The sequence below is a fragment of the Sparus aurata genome, chromosome 10 (assembly GCF_900880675.1).
Source record: "Sparus aurata chromosome 10, fSpaAur1.1, whole genome shotgun sequence".
Classification (NCBI taxonomy): Eukaryota; Metazoa; Chordata; class Actinopteri; order Spariformes; family Sparidae; genus Sparus; species Sparus aurata.
Window position 1 is genome coordinate 5,307,383 of NC_044196.1, and position 20,873 is coordinate 5,328,255.

At 40.2% G+C, this 20,873-nt stretch overlaps 2 protein-coding genes across 7 annotated transcripts; one reads left to right on the forward strand and one right to left on the reverse strand.

Annotated features, from left to right (window-relative positions):
- The first annotated feature begins 955 nt into the window (after positions 1–955).
- LOC115589179 (butyrophilin subfamily 1 member A1-like) lies at positions 956–4,767 on the forward strand. 2 transcript variants are annotated; one of them, XM_030429922.1, is made up of 7 exons: positions 956–972; positions 1,559–1,664; positions 2,324–2,437; positions 2,517–2,657; positions 3,531–3,824; positions 3,916–4,035; positions 4,113–4,767. In XM_030429922.1, exons 3-7 carry the CDS (start codon positions 2,335–2,337, stop codon positions 4,640–4,642), a joined length of 1,188 nt encoding a protein of 395 aa, XP_030285782.1. In that variant the 5' UTR covers positions 956–972; positions 1,559–1,664; positions 2,324–2,334; the 3' UTR covers positions 4,643–4,767. The 2 variants fall into 2 exon arrangements, with proteins under 2 accessions (XP_030285782.1, XP_030285783.1); XM_030429923.1 differs by having other exon boundaries at positions 3,537–3,824.
- A 1,294-nt stretch (positions 4,768–6,061) lies between these two features.
- On the reverse strand, positions 6,062–10,169 carry LOC115590211 (low affinity immunoglobulin gamma Fc region receptor II-like). Of its 5 annotated transcripts, none has more exons than XR_003985709.1 (10): positions 10,063–10,169; positions 9,791–9,850; positions 9,401–9,667; positions 8,799–9,041; positions 8,435–8,563; positions 8,262–8,312; positions 7,911–7,997; positions 6,927–7,000; positions 6,756–6,800; positions 6,062–6,548 (listed from the first exon to the last, which is right to left on the reverse strand). XR_003985709.1 is itself a non-coding variant. In XM_030431489.1 (9 exons), exons 1-8 carry the CDS (start codon positions 10,091–10,093, stop codon positions 6,945–6,947), a joined length of 921 nt encoding a protein of 306 aa, XP_030287349.1. In that variant the 5' UTR covers positions 10,094–10,169; the 3' UTR covers positions 6,062–6,800; positions 6,927–6,944. The 5 variants fall into 5 exon arrangements, 3 of the variants coding, with proteins under 3 accessions (XP_030287349.1, XP_030287348.1, XP_030287350.1); XR_003985710.1 differs by having other exon boundaries at positions 7,911–7,991; positions 10,063–10,161; XM_030431489.1 differs by having other exon boundaries at positions 6,062–6,800; positions 8,435–8,560.
- Between the last annotated feature and the right edge of the window lie 10,704 nt (positions 10,170–20,873).

The window sequence follows — 20,873 nt, forward strand, 5'->3', positions numbered from 1 at the left end:
TCTTATCCTCCCTAGCCACAGGCCATCTCCACCAGTTTAACCAGGGCACCTACTCGGGGGCCCTGGAGTCTATTCACAGCGAGACCCTGCCTGACCTGCAGAACTCCCTCACACCCAGCCACTGCATTCGTCGCCACTGCCCCAGTTCCTCATCCTTTTGCCCCACTCATGTGCACTTCTCCCGATTTTATTACTCCGTCACTCTCTCGTTCCTTCGTCCTCTGCAAATGTATTCAGTCGCCACCGCCGCACTTCTTTGGGGGCAGGTGCTCCTCCCTTCTTATCCCTGAAATTCAGATTCTTGGCATCAGACCTGGATTCTCACCCTATACCAGTCCGTCTCATCGACTCTGATATTTATTTTTTTATTTTGATGTTTATTTAACATAAAAAAATGAAATATCAGAGTCGATGATATCCAATATCTGATATCTGATAGCCTGTAAACCTTTTTGGGGGATTAATGAAGCTGTGCAAAACGAGACGTGTGCTTATCGAGACATACCGCCACGCTGAGTCTCAACCTCCCTGGTTTCTAGACAGACCAGAAACTCTACAACCTAAGACGATCCCCTTTTTTCCTTCATCCACCTACCTCAACCCCTGTCTCTCTGATCCGCCAATGGTCAGGACATGCTTATTAAGTTATTTTCTTAATTATTGTGTTTGTTTGAGGATTAATTGTGCAATTTAAATTGTGATTACAATTACTGTTACTGTACTCTACGGCCTCCAATAACTTGATGATCTGAAGGTTGCTAGCTTATGACAGGGACCATGAAGTCCTTTCACTGTCTTTTTTTTCTCTTTTTAATGACTTTCTTTTTTCCTGGGCCTCTTGTAGAGTGCTGTCTGAGTTACCAATTAATCAAAGTTTCACTAAAGATTAATAGAATGTACTGCATGTGATTTAACTGGACTTTGACACTGGAGTTCCACCGTCTACAGTGAGGTGACTGTACCAGCCAACAGGTAGGCTGAAACAATATTTTTATTTCTATGCAGTGTAACTGAAATCATTATACCTCATCTATTGTTTTGAGATTAACTTCACACTTTCAAGTTGTTATTTTGAAGTAACTCTCCTACACAGTGTGTCATATAATCATGTGACTAAACACCAAGGAAACCTTAGTTCCAAAGACTGCCGTGTACAATTTAAAGTTTCAATGTTATCTGTACTAATGTAGGGCTTTTGCTGATGTCTGATCCCAATATTGCTCTGTGGTATGTGTAAGTTTGAGCTTGATGTCCCTAAAATGCCATCATCTGCATTATAAGAGTAGCAGATATATACATATACATCAGAATATTTCTAAACTGTTTTTTGTCATTACATTTTGGCAAGAATATTCAAATACTGTGAATCAGCAGGTTTCAAGAAATCAAATAGATCTCATGAGTTGTGACAAATAAAATACATACCAGTGATAATAGTCTAAAAATAATGAATCTGTTTTACTTTTGCTTTTTGCATGAATAAAATCTAAAATTGTGTTTATTTTAAGAGATTAACATTTTCATCAAAGTTACTTAATTTCAATTTTCCAAACTCTAGGGTGCTTTGCCTGATGGATGGGTGGTGGTCTGAATCTCGACTCGATGTCATCTGCTCTTTGGTTTTCCCTCGTGCTGTTGTCTTTCTTTACCACATCATTGTGGAGGTAAAGATGTCAGACCTTTCAAAATGTTAAGTCTCAGAACTGCTCAAACTACAACACATTTTGCCCCCACACCACTTACCCTGCGCTTGACCCAGTACGTCACAAATACAGATATCAGAGAAACTTGTGAAGAAAGGCTAAACAGGGTCGACCGTTTTCGGAGGTGTTAAGGGAGACCACATGAAACAATATAATGAGGATGAGAGTCTGGAATAATTTACCCTGCAATAACCCTCCCTTCCATCTGCTTTACTAGTCCTGGCCCTTGTCAGACATATCCCCAACTACAAGCACATGATGGCTTTAGCTTTACAGAAGGATGTGAGATATCACAGGGTTACATTTTGTTACCCATCTTGTATTCCCTCTGCATCTTTAGCCTTTGAATCGATATTCACAGGTCAGTTTTTTTTTTATCTTTTTTTTTTTTTTATCATTTTATCGTTACACCCAATTTAAAAATGTTGTTAAGCAGAATAAAGTCAACTCAATTCTAAAATGCACTGGTACTGTACATTGTTTCATACCATATGAACTTAAGATTCCTTCACACTCTAACACAAATTTTCCAGGCGTTGAACCAGATTTTAAAAATATCAAATATGTCAATTTTTGTTTCTCAAAATGAGGACCAGATGCATTCACACATTTCGTTTCAGGTCAGTCTCAGATGGTTGGTCCATCACAGCCAATTGTGGCAACACTTGGTGATGACATCATGTTACCAAGCCACCTAGAAGCTGCTGTGGATGCTGCAGACACGACTGTAGAGTGTACGAGACCTGACCAGATTTGTGCATGTGTGGCTTGATGGAGTTGAACTGGAAAGTAAAAAACATTCGTCCTTTGTAGGGCGGACATCATTATCTGTCAACAAACTGAAACACGGAGACATTTCACTGAAACTCTACAAAGCAAAACTCTCAGATGAGGGAACATACAGATGCTTCAATCCCACGCTGGACAAGGAATCTTCAGTTGAGCTCATGGTTGGTGAGTGGATAAACTAGATTGGCATTCTATGGTACAACATAAAACTGACTGTTGATCAGTCAAACCCAGCCCAGTCACCAGGATATAATGTCACCTTATTTCAAGTCACATATATGTGCAAAGTTTGACATTTGTACAAAACACATCATATCATATTCACAGTGCATGTTCACATCGGAAAGTTGAGGAGATGGTGGTGGTGGTGTTATAGTCCACAAAGCTGACCAATGGGAGTATTTCTAAGTGTGACACCACTGGATTATTTTGATGATCAAATTCTGATATTTCTTGCCAGACGTCAGACCATCACCAGCCGTGTTTCTGATAAACTATTTTTCAATGAAAGTCAGTCCATCTCCAGCCTTCTTAGTGACAACTAAAACTTTCACAGGACCATCTCCAAGCGTCTTTCTGCCGACCAGTGTTGGCTATTTTTCACGGAAAGTTAGACCATCTCCAGACGTGTTTGTGATGACCAAAACAGACATCTTAACTTAAAGCAATGATCTTTTCCTATATCTTACCATGTGGTTTTCCTGCCTAAATCTAAGAAGGGGTGAGCACAGTGTTGTGTTGTAAAGGGAACAATAGAGAATTGAGCCTCAACAACCTAAACAAAAGTTGTAACATAAGGAAATGTTAAGTTTTGACTTATATGTGGTTTTTGCAGAAACAAACTTAGCTAACCATTATTCTGTTGATTGGGTTGGTAAAACCACATCTGTCCTAGACCAGACCTTTGAAGGACAATTCCAAAGCTGGAGTAGAGGGCATCTGTTTTTTTTATTTTTTTATTTGCCTGTATTACATAAGCTATCCATGTCTTTCCAAGAATTTTAACTATAATAAACTTTCTCAATTCTTCATCATTACGTGCAGTCGCCTCACTTACCATCAGCTTAATGAGGACTGAGATTAACGAAAACATCATTGAGGTGGTTCTACAGTGTGAGTCTACAGGCTGGTATCCAGAACCTGAGGTGTTCTGGCTGGACGGTGAGGGAAACCTCCTCTCTGCTGGACCTACAGAGACAGTCAGAGGTCCTGATGACCTCTATACTGTCAGCAGCAGAGTGACTGTGGAGAAGAGACACAGCAACAGCTTCACCTGTAGAGTCCAACAGAACCACACCAACCAGACCAGAGAGACACACATACATGTTCCAGGTAGGACATGAGTTCTGTATTTGTAAGTTTACTGTTTGAGGCTCAAATATCTGAGTGCAAGTTGTAGTTGTTCTTTGTTTTATCATTGCAGATGATTTCTTCAGTTCTCTGTGTAGTTTTGCTGCCCCTATCAGCGTCAGCCTGGCTGTGGTTCTTGTGGTTTTTCTGGCAGGTGCCCTTGTTGTGTGGAAATGGAGACGGAAACAAAACAGTAAGTTGGTCATTAATAAGCATTTCCTGCCTCTGTCCACCACAATCTGACACTGTTCTGTCTTCGCTTTACAACAGGGAACAACAACAGGGAACAACTTCCATCTCTAAAGGACACGACAGAACTCCAGATGCTTAATGGGGAGGAAAAAGAAACACAGGACGTCATTAGTGAGAACACAAAAATTAAGGATTTGGATGAGGAAAAAGCAAATCTCGATGCACATTTAGGGGAAATAGAGGAAAAAAGGAATGATGTGGTGGGGGTGCTTAATTTATTAAAGGCTTACAAGACAGATCTTGATAACCAGTTACATCTCATCATATTAAAAAAGCATGATGTAGTGATATCGATTGAAGAAAGTGTTAAATACATAGATGAGAAAAAGAATGAATATGAGTCTCCAGGGACCAAAACAAATACAGATACAGTGAAGAAAGAGCTTGAGAAGCAACTACAGGACACAGACACATTGTTAATGTCTGTATTTAATGTGATTAAGATGGTGGAAGAGAAGAAGAAAGAGTTGGATAAACTCAGGGAAGAAATTAATAAACAGCTGATGGAGGTAGAGGAGCAGAGAGATGGAATTCATAGTTCTCTGTGAGAAGTAGTTTTTCTTTTCTTTTTTTTCTGGATATACTGAGTGATAAAAAGAGACATCCAACATCTCTGTAAAAACCTACCCACTCTAATATGTCAACAAAATAAAACAAGCATTAGAAACCTTTATCCAATGTTCTGATTCTTGATCTAGAGATTTATGCTTTTTTATTTATATAGAGTTATTTGCATATTTAATCATATTTTACCTTGAAACTACACATTATAATAATTTTTTAACTGAATTTTGACCATGAGACTGCAAGTCTCCACAAGCAGAACTGATCCATTGGGGGCAGCATTGAGCTAAGAGCATTCACTGGGATTTTTTTGGATGCATTAGGTCATTCCCGGCCCTGCAATGAGCTGGCAACTTGCCCAGGGAGCACCCTGCCCTCGCCCTGAGACAGCTGGGATTGGCTGCAGCCAATGACATGAAATAACGTCATTTCCAAAGAATAAAAAGGACACCTATCCACATGTACTATGAAGTTATTTAAACGTAAAAGGCCTTGTTCACTTTGACTGTCTTGAGCGGTTTTACATGTGAGTAAGTTGTGTATAATTCATCGGAGGTGTTTTGTATTCATTCAAACTGTATGTAACATGTTTTTGCCACCGTTTTATTCACCATAATGACCACTGGGTGGCAGCACTGTTTTTATGGACTGTCTTTTTTTTAGTGTGTTTTATTTTTTTGTTTACCAACATCTTACTATAAATCTTACTATAAATCATGTAGCACATGAACACTGCAGTGCTGTTCTTTTAAAAGCTTTTAAAAACAATTATGAAGTATTCATTTCATACTTTACAATATATACTACACAATCTTTGACGACATGGCAGCATTTATGCCCTGTTTTACGTCTTATACCTTCATCAACAGGTGAAATTGTACTCTAGAAAAGGTGTTGTGATGACAATAATGCTGATGATTTATGACACTAACGTTCCAATCGACCCAGAGGTCAATGTTACATCAGCATTTGTGACAGAGTGCGACCACAGAGGCCACAGTGAGTGTATTTATAGGCAGCAGCAGCCTTCTTCTTAGAACCAGTTCTCAGATATGTGAACAGAGAAGAGAAAACAATGCGGTTAAACTATAATGAACTGACCCCTCTAAAAATACGGACACTAATGTCATGAGTTTGCTGAAACTCTCACTTCCAGATAATGAAAATGATGAAGAATCAATTCCGGACACATTATCATAAATATAATACATTCACTCTCCTTACAAAATGTACATGACCTGCAAACAATATGTTTCTGTATGTTTTGCATAAGCATGGATATCATTAAAATAATTTGTTGTCATGAGCAAACAAAACCACCCTCAGGTGTTATGCAATGTGGCCTAACAGATCAAAATTGGTAGTTACAAAAAGGGTACCCAAGAGCAGACCCAGAGGCAGGCAGCTGTAAACAACAGTGAGCTTTAATGAAAGATGATCGTCGAAATACAAAAATATGAAATCCAAAATACAAGCTAAAAAAGGAACCCTGAGTAAAATCTGTAAAGGCAAACTGAGGGGGGTCAAAACTCAGGCAACAAGAACACGGGACTGGTGGACAGGTGAGACACAAATTAACCAACCAACAGTGAGGAGAAAACAGGCTTAAATACACAGGGAGTGATTCACTAATGGAGCTAAAGTACATGGGGCAGGAAAAGGGAAAAAAAGGAAGTGTGAAGTGAAACTTGACACCTGAGGATATAACTACAAAATAAAACAGGAAAAAAACCCAAACCATGACAAAAATAGCTTAAGGTACAACATGTCCATTAAAGGCAGTCATTTTAACAGATGTGTGTGGTCATATGACCCCTTCCTTGTACTCTTTAAAGTGCCTTGAATGGTTTCTGTTCCTGTATTCAGTCAGGTGTCTCTGCTCTCGGTTACCTACAAAGTACCATCACATTGGGTAAAACATTAACACTCTTGTTTGTTAACTCGACGTATAAAAATGTAAACTATAGGACAGGTTACCCCCTCTCTACCACCTGTCTGTATAACAAGACAGAGAGTAAAAAGATACTTGAGACCAGTTTTACACTCAGTTCTGCCTCATCCAATGTAAAACAGACGTGATCCTTTGTGGGGTAGTACCTGCAAAGGGAACTGGCATCACTGAGTAGCTGGATCCTCCTGGTTCTGTTGGTAAGACACATTTTATTTCAGTTTTTTTTTTTTTTTTTTTTCATTTACCCGAAAACGAAAAACTGTATCATCCTAAATTAAAGGGTTGAAATAAGATCTGTAAGATGATGAAATAATTACCTTTTCATGGTGGACTTGTCAATCCATCCCCAGACTTATGGTGTGGTAAACAGGGCAATGGAGGGATTCATCATCTGACAGAAAGACAATTTACAGAGCCTGAGACATACACTAATAACATGATTCAACATTTATTTGAATACCTGCTGGTTTAATCAGCCTTTTCTCCTCAGATAGACCATCCACACTTTTGACGTTGTTTTAATCATTATTTTGCAGATGATAGACAACTTACAATCTGCGCTAAAAATCCATTAGATGACTGAACTGACAGCAGTTCCTAAAAAATTTTCGAATAGCCGTTGCTTTTGTTATTTCTTCTTGACAAGTCAACATCTACAAAATGTTAGCATTACTTTCACATCAGAGTCTAAATCTTGGTTTTAATGCATTATTTAATTAACAAGTTTGCCCCACTACATCTTTAACAGTCAGTACGGATACATGTCATGGTATTTGGATCGAGGACAAAGTGTATCAATGAGAAGAATAGGGGTCCAAAACTGCTACGCTACACAAGTCTGCTAATTGTTATTTATATAAATACTGACCACCCACTCAGTTGAAGCCTTTGTATGGCTGAAAGTACTTGGTGTCCTGACCAAAATAAATATAGCGTGTGCATTGTCGTGTGGTACTTTAACAACGGCTACTTGACAGCAAACAGCTTCTGTAACCGTGACTACAACCACAACAAATACAGCTACTCAGTGCACCGAGTGGCCCATCAACGCTTTACGGTCTGTGAGTTTCTTGTGTGGTTTTTGTCTACGCTCTGAAAGAAGATGCGCTGACTTTTGCTAACATTCCTTAAATAGACACACGCTTACAGAGTGGTTTTCACCATATAACCAAAACAAAAAGAGATACTGCAAACTTTACCCTAAAGGAAGGTTGCCTTTAACACTCAGTGACATATTTTCATTAACTAGCCTTTTACAATAACGGTGTTATATATTGCATTCCTCTGTGTCAAGTTGTTACCTTTCTTCTTCCTGGGTTTGGTGACACAAGCATATGTCACCTCAGTATAGCTCGGAGCAGATTCACTCGCCGCTTCAGACACTGAAACATAATGAAAACATAACTACTTATACATAAGGAGCAGATAGTATGAAGGCACACAATGATTTACAAAATTCAACACTGGCACAAAATAAAAATAGTTTACTTCAAAAAGAAATTAGCCAATTTAAAGAATCTGTGTTATTCCTGAGAAGTACTTAGCTAACATGCTGCTCTGGATGATGTGTTGGATAATTTCCAAACTGACAATCGCCACATATACATTTAGGTTGAGAAGAGGCTGGTGTGTGTTGGTGTGTGTTGATTCACCTCTTTGTGGAGAAGAGGATGATTGGCAGGAGTGAGAAGCGGTTACGGTATCTGTTTGAAACAAAGAAAACCTGTTAACATGTGACGGACCATCAGTGCTCACGCTAAAGTTTTAACAAGCAGAACAAGCAGCTTTTAATGTGTTCAGCGTCAGTTATTTTTCATCTCTGTACCTCGGTTGTTTGGTTGACGTTTCCAACACGCCAGTGACCCCACCAACAGCAGCAGCAGCAGAGCCAGAACACCGAGGCCAATCCAGTGCAGCAGAGAGAGCTGAGGGGCATGATGGGAGGACGGAGCTGCTGGAGGGATAATGGTCAGTGCTGCTTAACAGACATGATGCTAATACTGTAAAAGACATGCCTTTTGATTTCATTACTTTACATCCGATACAACCATTCTGCTGAAGTAACTTTAAACATATCCTCTGAAAAATATACATTTGTGATCATCCACAGACCTCAGCGTACAGCAGGTAAGGTAAGTACAACTTAATACAGTAAAACAAATGTATGTTGAACCAGTGGTATGACTCACCTCTGACAGTCAGCCAGCTCCCTGGTGATTCAACCCCGGAGATTTTGCAAGTGTAGAGTCCTTCGTTAGACGTAGAAACGCTCTCGATGGTCAGGTTTCCTGTAGATCTGCTCTCCATGACGTGGCCATTTTTGGAGAATTCAGCAGTGATGTTGGAGGAAGTCAGCTTGCTTATACAATACAGAGAGACAGCATCTCCTTGCTTCACGGGATGGACAGGACTCTCCAGGATCACAGAACCAGCTAATAAAACACATCGCATTACATAAAACTTGAAAGATTGTGAGGAAAGTAATACTTGTTCACAAAGAACAAAAAAATAATCTTTCTTTCATGCAGAGTGCAAATTATCACAATTTAAAGAATGCCCAATCATTTATTATCTGTTCCTTTTCACACATGGTTACTTTTGTTCTGAAGAAAACTTTTTCAAGCAATTTGGGTTCTTAAGTGTTTGTTCCTGATTGTTTCTAAGCAGATTTATGGATGTTTGTTTGCATGATAATGATGACAGTGTGAGTCAAACTGAATCAAATATGTGTTTCATGTCTCCGTGTTCACACTTTCTTTTTCACTGAAAATACGTTTTACTGTTTGCATACTAGTCACAGTGATGTTGACAGCGTTGCTTTTCTTTCCTCCCATTTCGCACCAGTATTCTCCACTGTCTGATGTCTGAAAGGCGTTTGTAATTTTGCAGGGTCCGGTTGACGTCGTCCAGTCAGGAGAACATGTTTTAACATCTTTTTCTTTGACTTTTCTCATCACTCTCCATCCAGTCAGCCCCTCCAGTCCCTCACAGCTGACCTCAATGGGATCATATTCAAAGTGCTGCTGCCTGTCTTGAACAACCTGAGGGAAAGCTTCATCTACAACAGAGACACAGAGAAACAAATATTGATTATTATGGGACTAAATTGTCAAAAGTTTGAAATTAATTTATTTTCCTTGAACAACATTAATACAGCAATCCAAATCTGACTGCTATTTACCAGCTGTTTGAGAGCAGCTGAAGTCAACTTGTACGATGAGCAGCAACAACACCATCATCACTGGAGAGACAACATCATCATCAAACCTGCTATTTAGCATGTAACCACACTTTAACACAATTAATGTCTGTTGTATTTTCTGCATCGTTGGTAAAGAGTTGTGAGTTTAGCGAGCACATTAACGAGTTTTCCTTCAAATTTGGACGATTCGTAATTGTTTTTGCATTAGAAATCAAGAATCTCTTCAGTTCTACATTAGAGTCAGTACTCACACAGTCTGATGCAGAGAGCTGCGACCTCCATGCTGCCTCACTTCTGACGGTCTGAACCTCAAACTGAAGCAAATATATCATCAAAACAGAATCTGCTCCTCCTCTTCCTGTTTCTGGTGTGACGAGTGAGGAAGCAGAAAGGTTCCTGGTCTCTGACAGACAGAGTTTAAATACAGCACAGTGTCAACAGGTGGTGCCAGAGCACCTGATTTTAATCACTGGATGTCCTTCTCTGAATGGGTGTCGTATCTGGGCAGATTCTTGTTTTAGGGGTTTTCCATCAAGAACAAACACAAAAAACTACAACAAAACATACAAACAAAAGGAAGTAAATATAAAAAGGAAATATGTTTTATAAAGGTAACATCACTGAGGGGTGAGGACATACAGTAAGGGCTCAGTTAACAACAGTTCTTATCGGTCGACAGGAATCAGTTACAGCAGTAGCAACAATGCAACAATCAGCTATAACAAAAGGTTCTTGCCTTAAATATGACAAAATAAAAAACTGAAGGAATAATGTTAACAACAGTGACTTAAGGAAGCAAATTAATCTTGTCTTTGATGTTAAGTTGAGTCTGTCCTCATCAATTTTAGTTTATTTCGTCCAATATTCATGTCCATTGTTAGGTGACAGCCTCCAGCAGCTGTAGTAATTATTGCAGCTATAAAGAAGGAACAGAGGAGTCTGTATAGGGAGGAGGTCGGTGACGGATGGTTGGGTTAAAGAAGCGATGGACGTTCATTCAGGAGAGAGCAGTTCATCAAGTACGTAACATAAGGAAAGTTACTGAAGTTAAATCAGTGTGTTTGTACCAGAAGTTACAGAAGCAATGTAATGAGCACACAACCACACTCAGATATGTCACTGTTACAGTGAAACAATCATGCTGTTTTGGGAATCATGAAATATGTCTTTGTTTTGGGAGACGCTGACTATCGACCCATTCCGTTGTTTGGGTGTGAGGGTGCGTTGTTCCTTTTACAGTCACCCAATATCAAAAATCACCAATGTCAATTTCAACCAATCAAGGATGCAAGAGGACAATCAGAGAAAGGTACAATATCTGGCTACAAAGTTTAAAAAGTGTAGTCTAATTAATACCAACCCAAACCACAAGATGTCCAAGAGAAGCAGCAGCACCATATTATAAGTACTAGTCGAGCTATTCTAGTTTATTTGAGAATGTGCTCAAACGATTATCTAGTGATTATCTAATAACATAAGTCATGCAGGTGTTATGAGCTGTGGCTTACCCAAAGTTTATTACAGTCTTGGGTTCATATGAATAAGAATGTTAGTTACTGCAGCAGGTGCCAATGAAGAGCAAAGTGTTTTAATGTGTTAGTTAGTGTAAATGACACCAGTGAGCATCACTGTCTCACCCCTTTTCCAGGATTACTTCAGTTTTCAATATAACTGTTTGTTGTAAGTGTGTAGTTACAGTTTAAAGGGGAAGGAAACACAAAATGTAATTGGATTTCAGAGGTTTTTAGTGAAGGAGAAACTGTAACTGCACATAGAGTAAATGTTACACATGTTCAATTTGAAATTCTCACTGGATCTCTGTGATCTGCCCTGCCCATTGTTTGCGGGGACGGGGAAGTGGTCAAGACTGGTCCTTCTCTCTGTGTGCTTCTTGTCTCTTCGTGGACACAGCAGAGTGTTACCTTCATAACACCACAGTCTCTACATTCAGGATCCGATAGCACAAATGGTCTAGGAATTACATTAAAGGGAATAACTCATGTAAAATCCTGTTCGTGATGACGACAGTGTTGTCAAAGGGTTAACCAAGTGGAGACTCTGACCTTTGACCTTCTATTGTTATCACTCACATTTCAACTGAAGCAGCTCCCTGGTTACAGCCCCATCTGCTGTTGACTCAGTGCTACTGCAGTGAAGAAGGAGAGTACAACAAGGAGTTAACAAAAAAGACCTTTTTCTCAGCCAATAGTGGCCATGATAGGTGCTGACATAGTTTTGCCATGTCAAATGGAACGTGCTGTGGATGCCAGCGGGCTGACTGTGGAGTGGTCAAGACCTGTCCTGGACCCCAAATTTGTCCATTTGAGGCGAGACAGTGAGGAGCTGGTGCTTGAGGAGAATCCATTGTACAAGGGAAGAACCTCACTGTCCACCAACAGACTGAAGCGTTGAGATGTTTCACTGAAACTCTCCAAAGTGAAAGTGTCTGATGAGGGAACATACAGAGGCTTTGTTCCCAGTGGTACGCCGACAGACTGTGTGGTTCAGCTCACCGTAGGTAAGTTGAACTATAATCATCCTGCAGAGGTATAAATGTATTGCATAGTCCCATGAACTTTACCACTTGAAATGTAAAAAAAAAAAAATCTTAAAGAACAGGTAACTCTTTAAACTCTAAACTCTTTTCTAGGTTCTGTTTCCTTCCCTGACATAAAGATCTCTAAAGTCAGCAATGGAGTGTTGTTAGTATGTAAATCCACCGGCTGGTATCCAGAACCTGAGGTGTTCTGGCTGGACGGTGAGGGAAACCTCCTCCCTGCTGAAGATAGAGAGACAGTCAGAGGTCCTGATGACCTCTATACTGTCAGCAGCAGAGTGACTGTGGAGAAGAGACACAGCAACAGCTTCACCTGTAGAGTCCAACAGAACCACATCAACCAGACCAGAGAAGCACAGATACATGTTCCAGGTAATGAATGGTATTATTAATGTCATCACTTCATTAGTTCCATACAGTCTCATCCTAACAACATATATGGGTTTCTCTTTTTGGTCCAGTCCTGTTCTGCTGTTCGGATCTCCATCTGCCTCGTTGTGTGCATCTTGTCTATTTCTGCAGTTGTGTTCATTGTGTGGAAAGGGCGACAAAACACAATCAGTAAGTCACAACTTGAATGTACGCAATTTTTCCAATCTTGAAGTTACTTTCACATAGAGCTGGGTATTATATTGAGAATATATGGTGATCATAATATATAAATATATATTGTTTGTTCAGATTATGGTATTATATCATGATATGTCATAAGTGGTGTCTTTACATCTGCGTTACAGTTTAGTAATATGATTTCCAAACTGTTCTACTTCTAATCCTTCTGTGTGACTTGTCTGTACCCACTTCATCATCATTACAACATTGTTGCCTTATGTTCAAAAATATCAAATATTTTTTTTTTCCACATAGAAACAACAACCAGCAGCAATGAACTTCAGCCACTGATGGACAGAGAGGAGCTCATGACAGTAAGAGACAAAATACATTATCTGGACAACACAAAGGCTAAACTTGATGAGGACTTACAGAAGACTGACAGAGAACTGGAATATGTAAAAAGTCTGATTACAATCCTGAAAGAGCAGAAGGAGAATCTGAACAAGCAGAAAGAGAAACTCATCGCACTGCAGCAGGAGGAGAAGACACTGATAGAGGAGAAGACAGAAAAAAGATGAAGTGGGAAAAAACCAAACACTATCTGGAGAACACAAAGAAAGAAGATGAGAATCTGTTGCTGCAAACAAACACTCTACTGTAGTGTTTTGTCGGTCGCAAACGTGTTGTTCGAACGAACAAATCTTTTGAGTGAACGAAGTGAACAAATCACTTCATGAACTGATTCGTTCCTTTCTCAGTTCTGTTGAGCTCAGCCGCGAGCATGCCGGTCGCGTCGCTGAGGACGTGATTCTCGTTCACGTACTGTGCTGAAAGTGGCGCTGTGTCACCCACTCAGGGCAGAGGAGTTTATTCACATTCAGTAACCATGCTGCTAAAATTAGCGCTGTGTTGCTAACATCCGTGTAGCATCATGTTAAGTAATTTTACTGCACAGTAAAAGTCACTCACGTTAGCGAACGTGATTCTCAGCAGGACGTGAATCACGTTCGCGCCATCACTCACGTTCGTGAACGTGATTCACACATAACAGAAAACCCTATTAACACATTTAAAGGCCCCCACACACCGCCCAGACGTCCAACTGCCTTATCCGACCACTCTCCGACCACTCCGTTGCCTCTTGTCTGACCCGTTCAGCAGAAAAGTTGCATTGAACACACCGCTTCGACGTGCTGCCTACTCCAAAGTAGCGTGTACATTCTGTCGATTAAAAAGGAAACTTAACTATTTCTGATAAAAACAGCTGCATACTTAACATGGAGCAAGGCATTACCAAACTAACACAAATTAATTTGTCCTGAACGGACATAACAACTAGTCTGGTGCCAGTACTCCATAACATGAAAACAAGAAATGACGGAACGGAGTCAATAGAAAAACAAAGCGCACACAGTATTCCGTCCCTCCCACACACCGCGCTGATTCGCTAGCACACCGCCAATCAGAACTGCCATTCAGCTGGCACACAACCAATCAGAGAATCCAATGGCTCAGACGTCCGACGGCCCTCCTCCTCAGACTTCGCATGCTCAGTCGGATCCGACAACGTCCGCGCGGCTCCGAAAGCTTCCAACAGAGCTGAACGCACCAACCATATTTGTTCCCAACCTCGTCCGAGCCTCTCCAAACGCTTCAGACGTCCAACGGTTGGGCCGGTGTGTGGGGGCCTTAAGATCCCTGCATAGCTTCCAGCTTTTTTATACTCACCAATCCCCATAACTTCACCACTTCCGCAGAGCAAAATGTTAACCTTATAGCACAAACAGTGCGACAATAACGGAGAAATGTTTAGGTGCCTCTCCTGTTGTGAGGCCCAGAATCAAACTACACATGAACACACACCCGTCGCTATGGGCGGGACATAGGGGGCCTGGCCCGCCCCCAAAAATGCTTGTGCCCACCCCACAGATCTCTTAAAAAAAAAATAATAATTATTATTATTTTATATTATCATAGTAGCTAATTTTATGTTGAGAGATACTACTCCCTAAAAAATGCTGGGTTATTTCATCAACCCAACTGCTGGGTCATGAAATGTGTAACCCATTTTGGGTCATTATATGGGTTTTGGGTTATTATTTGGGTTATTTTTGTGCAGCCCATGCACTGGGTTAAATGCAGTTGGGTTATATACAGTCTATGGTTAAAATCCATCAACCCAACAAACATCAGTTGACCCAGCACTTGGGATGTTTATGCTTTGAACGTCAACACGTCATCATGCCGACTTCTCCCGTCATCCACCACGAAGCACCGAGCGCAACCCGACAGATCATCCTCGCCGCTGCGAGCCAAGTTGAAGGTTTGTGCACACTACATAAGTAATTCACATTGTCCGTCTTGCGTTACGTATTAAAGTAGTATCTTTATATTGTCGTTATCATGGAAGCATACACGGATGCAGTTCATCTGTTTAAAGAATGCAACATTATAATGTTGCATTCTTTATCATTATAACATTAAAAATATAAGGAAACAATGGTGTGAGTTTATTTGATGGGAATCTACACTGCAACAGCCTATCATGGCCTTACTGAAAAGAAAGTTACATCGAATGTATGGATGAGTTTTCGTCGGCTTACTATTTAATCTCCAGGCTCCGGGGCTGCCTCGTGCCATTACGCAGCACAGTTTTCTTTTCATTGCGCGCAGTGTTATTTATGTTGTTTGAAACGGTCAAGCCAGCCTACAACTAGAAACACTTGGTCAAGCCAGCCTACACGTTGTTTTGCGGTGCCCGCGTATACTACACATTACGGTAATAGCGAGAAAAGAGCCGTTTCAAATTAAAAGCAGCCTTCCACAATGATCTCAGGGCGTAACAAAAACTCACGTCAATTTGATGTGGCATTTCAAAATAAAAGCCCGTTACAGGTTCACATTTCCTTTACATTAAGGTTAACGTAAAAATAAATGAATAGAAAATACCTGTTATTACTCGACCATTCCACTCCAAACTTATACTACTAGACCTCAGGATAATGCAGAGAAAAAAATCAGGCCAATCTGATGTGGCATTTCAGAATAAAAGCCCTCTGAACTTGGATATTTCACTGCATTATAGGTATATTAGGATTCATATTTCTTAAAAACGACCTGTTATAACTCGACCGTCTACTCCAGACTTTATTAGGATTAATATTCTTACAAACTACCTGTTATTACTCGACCATTCCACTCCAGACTTATAGTACTAGACCTCAGGATGACACCCACAAAGAATCAGTTCCATCTGATGTGGCATTTCAAAATAAAAGCCCTCTGTATTTGGATATTTCTCTGCATTATAAGTATATTAGGATTAATATTTCTTACAAACTACCTGTTATTACTCGACCATTCCACTCCAGACTAATACTACTAGACCTCAGGATGACACCCTGAACAAATCAGGCCAATCTGATGTGGCTTTGCAGAATAAAAGCCCTCTGAAGTTTTCAATTTGACTGTACTGTATGTACAGTAGATAACTTGTGTTTTTTTTAACTACCTGTTATTACTTGACCATTCCACTCCAGACTTATACTACTAGACCTCAGGATAACGCCGAGAAAAGAATCAGTTCCATCTGATGTGGCATTTCAAAATAAAAGCCGTCTGAACTTGGATATCTCACTGCATTATAAGTATATTAGGATTCATATTTCTTAAAAACTACCTGTTATTACTTGACCATTGCACTCCAGACTTATACTACTAGACCTCAGGATGACATCCAGAAAAAAATCAGCCTGATTTTTTTCTGGATGTCATCCTGAGGTGCAATGGTCCCAGTAGTGCAATGGTCAAGTAATAACAGGTCGTTTTTAAGAAATATGAATCCTAATATACTTATAAGGCAGTGAAATATGCAAGTTCAGAGTGCTTTTATTCTGAAAAGCCACATCAGATTGGCCTGATTCTTTGTGGGTGTCATCCTGAGGTCTAGTAGTATAAGTCTGGAGTGGAAGGGTCCAGTAATGACAGGTAGTTTGTAAGAAATATGAATCTTAATAAACATATGCAGTGAAATATGCAAGTTCAGAGGGCTTTTATTCTGAAAAGCCACATCAGATTGGCCTGATTTTTTCTGGGTGTCATCCTGAGGTCTAGTATTCTAAATCTGGAGTGGAATGGTCAAGTAATAACAGGCAGTTTTAAAGAAATATGAATCTTAATTTACACATAATGCAGTGAAATATGCAAGTTCAGAGGGCTTTTATTTTGAAATGCCAGATCAGATTGGCCTGATGTTTTCTGTGTCTCATCCTGAGGTCGAGTACTGTAAGTCTGGAGAGGGAATGGTCGAGTAATTACGGGCAGTTTTCCAAAAAATTGAATTCTAGTGTACATAGAGAAAACTTCAGAGGCCTTTTATTTTGAAATGCCACATCAAATTGACGTGTGTTTTTGTTACACTCCGAGATCGTTTTGGAAGGCTGCTCTTAATTTGAAACGGCTCTTTTCTCGCTATTACCGTAATGAGTAGTATACGCGCGCACCGCAAAACAACGTGTAGGCTGGCTTGACCAAGTGTTTCTAGTTGTAGGCTGGCTTGCAGCTGCCTAATAGTCTACAATCCGAGGATATGGACTTGTTCGCTGCGATGACACTTGTGAACAGCGCTTCTGTGTATCGCACTGTGGGATCTCTGCGCTCCTCCATCCAGCCACCGAGGCTGTGCCAGTGACCGACCCCGATCCAAGCAAGAGAAGACGCACAATTAACATGAACCTCCACGGATTTGCTGTCAAAGAAACAGTTGGTCAGCCACAAAGTGACATAGACGAAAAGACTGAGTTAAAGAGATTCTTTTACAGTGTTATAGATGCTGTGCACGGAGAGATGGATGCGCGTTTTGGTGAGCGCAGTAGCTCATTGGCGCACCGGCTGCTTTGATCCCAGCTTGCTTTTGAAAAGTACCCCACTCACAAGTTTAAGTCCGAGTGGAAGGATGCGTTGATGAGGAAGTTCAGCTCGAAAAAAAGCCGCCTCCTGCTATACTGACAGGAGGGATTGGACTCGAGAGAGGACAAAGTCAAAGTCAAAGTGCGTGTGTGTGTGTGTGTGTGTGTGTGTGTGTGTGTGTGCGTGCATGTGTGCCAAGTGGCATTACATATCCCTCTTTGACTGCTTTAAAATGCAATGTTTGAGAGATGCTTCTGGTGTTACATCTAATATGTTGTATAGTGTTTTATAGATATTCATAACATTGCCTCTATTTAATCTATTGCTTTAAATTATGAGGACTGATGTCTTGGCTATACCTGGTCATGTTGCGGTTGGTTATGTTTAACGTGATGATTACGTGCTGCACCAATAGAGAATAGGATTATTAAAAATATAGGTACTGTAGATTAATAATAATTGTGCCCTCCCATGCATTTCAAATGCCCCCTTTAAGAATGAGGTCTGGCGACAGGTCTGCATGAATATAAGCATAAACGTTGCAGTAAACAGTCACTATGGACACATTCCCCCTGAGGATTTTCTTTTTTTTTTTGAAAAATAAGGAACAGTGCAAGTTTTCCCGTTCAACTCAACCCCTTTTTTTTTAAAAAAAAAAAATATATATATATTAATAATAAAAAAAAGGGATTACAAAAGAAAGACAGGGGGATTTATCCAACGGATAGAAACCAAAGACATAAGTAAAGAGACTGCTTCTCCACACAACATAAAAAGAAAAAGAAGGAACAATTGTCATCACTCTCACTGCGGTGCAGTTTAGCTGAGATTAACTTTACCCCTAATGAAAAATAAGAACTGGTCAGGGGTCAGAGTACCGGGTTCAGGGGTCAAACTGGCACATGTGACACAGTAGAGCAAGATAAACAGACTCCATACACGACATCGGTTCAGCAAGTCCATTCAGAGTTTTACAAAAACTAAGAGAGTCCCAGTGTTCAAAAAGCATCTTATGATACAAATACTGTAAAAAAGTTTACAGCCAGTGTGTGTTAAATGTTATCATGTCCAGACACTCTCACCGGCCAGGCGAGTCATCCTGCAGTCCGCACCGACAACAGCACTAGCCTTAGCCGATAATAGATTAGCCCGTGCACCGACTGCAGAGTCTGGGCACTGAAGTAACATCATGGGGCAAGCAAAGGCCCCACGAAGGCAGCGGCTTCTTTGTCTGAGGAAAAAGGTTTCTTGTTGCCATCTTTCTTGGTGATTTGCAGCTTTGCTGGATAGAGTAGAGCCAGCCGGAGCCCCAGGTTGTACAGCTTAGCCATGACTTCATGGTAGGTTGCACGCTGCTCCAAGATGTCGGGACAATGATCCTTGTAGATGCAGACCGGCGAGTCACGGTATTTCAGGTCGTTCTAAAAATTATTTTTCTGTATGTTTTGCATAAGCATGGATATCATTTAAAATAATTTAATTGTAATGAGCAAACAAAGATACCTTCAGGTTTTATGAAATGTAGCCTAACAGATCAAAATTGTTAGTCACACAAAAGGAAACCCAAAAGCAGACCCAGAGGCAGGAAGATTTGTAAACAACAGTGAGCTTTAATGAAAGATGATCGTTAGAATACAAAAATATGAAATCCAAAATACACGCAAAAAAAGGAAAGCAAAGTAAAATCCGTAAAGGCAAAGGCAGGGGGTCCAAACTCAGGCAACCAAACTGAAATCCATGAGCAAGAACACAGGACTGGTGGACAGGTGAGGAGAAAACAGGCTTAGAAACACAGGGAGTGATTCACTAATGTAGCACAGGTAAAGAGTACATGTGGCAGGAAAAAAAAAAAAAGTAAGTGTTAGGTAAAACGTGACACATGAGGATATAAAAATCCCAAACCATGCCAAAAATAGCTTAAGGTACAACATGTCCATTAAAGGCATTTATTTTAACAGATGTGTGTGGTCATGACCTCTGCCATGTACTCTTTAAAGTGCCTTGAATGGTTTCTGTTCCTGTATTCAGTCAGGTGTCTCTGCTCTCAGTAACCTACAAAGTACCATCACATTGGGTAAAACATTAACACTCTTGTTTGTTAACTCCACTTATAAAAATCTAAACTATGGGACAGGTTACCCCCTCTCTACCACCTCTCTGTATAACAAGACAGAGAGTAAAAAGATACTTGAGACCAGTTTTACACTCAGTTCTGCCTCATCCAATGTAAAACAGACGTGATCCTTTGTGGGGTAGTACCTGCAAAGGGAACTGGCATCACTGAGTAGCTGGATCCTCCTGGTTCTGTTGGGAAGACACATTTCATTATTTTTATTTATTTTTTTCTTCATTTACCCAAAAAACAAAAAAGTGTATGACCCGAAATAAAATTGAAGTAAGATCTGTTGTATTACCTTTTCATGGTGGACTTGTCAATCCATCCCCAGACTTAACGTGTGGTAAACAGGGTAATGGAAGGATTCATCATCTGACAGAAAGACAATTTGCAGAGCCTGAAGTCTAAATCTTGGTTTTAATGCCATATTTATTTAACAAGTTTGCCCCATTACATCTTTTCACAGTTTGTACTGATACACGTCATGTTATTTGGATCTAGGACAAAGTGTATCTGTGAGAAAAATAGGGGTCCAAAACTGCTACACTATACGAGTCTGCTGATTGTTATTTATATAAATACTGACCACCTACTCAGTTGAAGCCTTCGTATGGCTGAAAGTACTTGGTGTCTTGACCAAAATAAATATAGCGTGTGCATTGTCGTGTGGTACTTTCATGGCGGCTACTTGACAGCAAACAGCTTCTATAAATAACAGTGACTATAACAACAACAAGAGCAGCTACTCAGTGCACCGAGGGGCCAATCTACGTTTTGACGGTATGTCAGTTTCTCGCGTGGTTTTTGTCTACGCTCTGAAAGAAGATGCGCTGACTTTTGCTAACATTCCTTAAATAGACACACGCTTACGAAGTGGTTTTCACCATATAACCAAAACAAAAAGTGATACTGCAAACTTTACCCTA

What these genes read in the sequence shown, in the direction of transcription:
- LOC115590211 (XM_030431488.1), bottom strand. Translation starts at nt 10,093, where the DNA reads ATGGAGGTCGCAGCTCTCTGCATCAGACTGT. An exon ending in AGCTCTCTGCATCAGACTGT is followed by an intron (nt 9,851 to 10,062) that starts GTGAGTACTGAC and finishes TTGTCTCTCCAG; the next exon opens with TGATGATGGTGTTGTTGCTG. An exon ending in CAGCTGCTCTCAAACAGCTG is followed by an intron (nt 9,668 to 9,790) that starts GTAAATAGCAGT and finishes TCTCTGTTGTAG; the next exon opens with ATGAAGCTTTCCCTCAGGTT.
- LOC115589179 (XM_030429922.1), top strand. Translation starts at nt 2,335, where the DNA reads ATGGTTGGTCCATCACAGCCAATTGTGGCAACACTTGGTGATGACATC. An exon ending in TGCAGACACGACTGTAGAGT is followed by an intron (nt 2,438 to 2,516) that starts GTACGAGACCTG and finishes CGTCCTTTGTAG; the next exon opens with GGCGGACATCATTATCTGTC. An exon ending in GACACACATACATGTTCCAG is followed by an intron (nt 3,825 to 3,915) that starts GTAGGACATGAG and finishes TTATCATTGCAG; the next exon opens with ATGATTTCTTCAGTTCTCTG.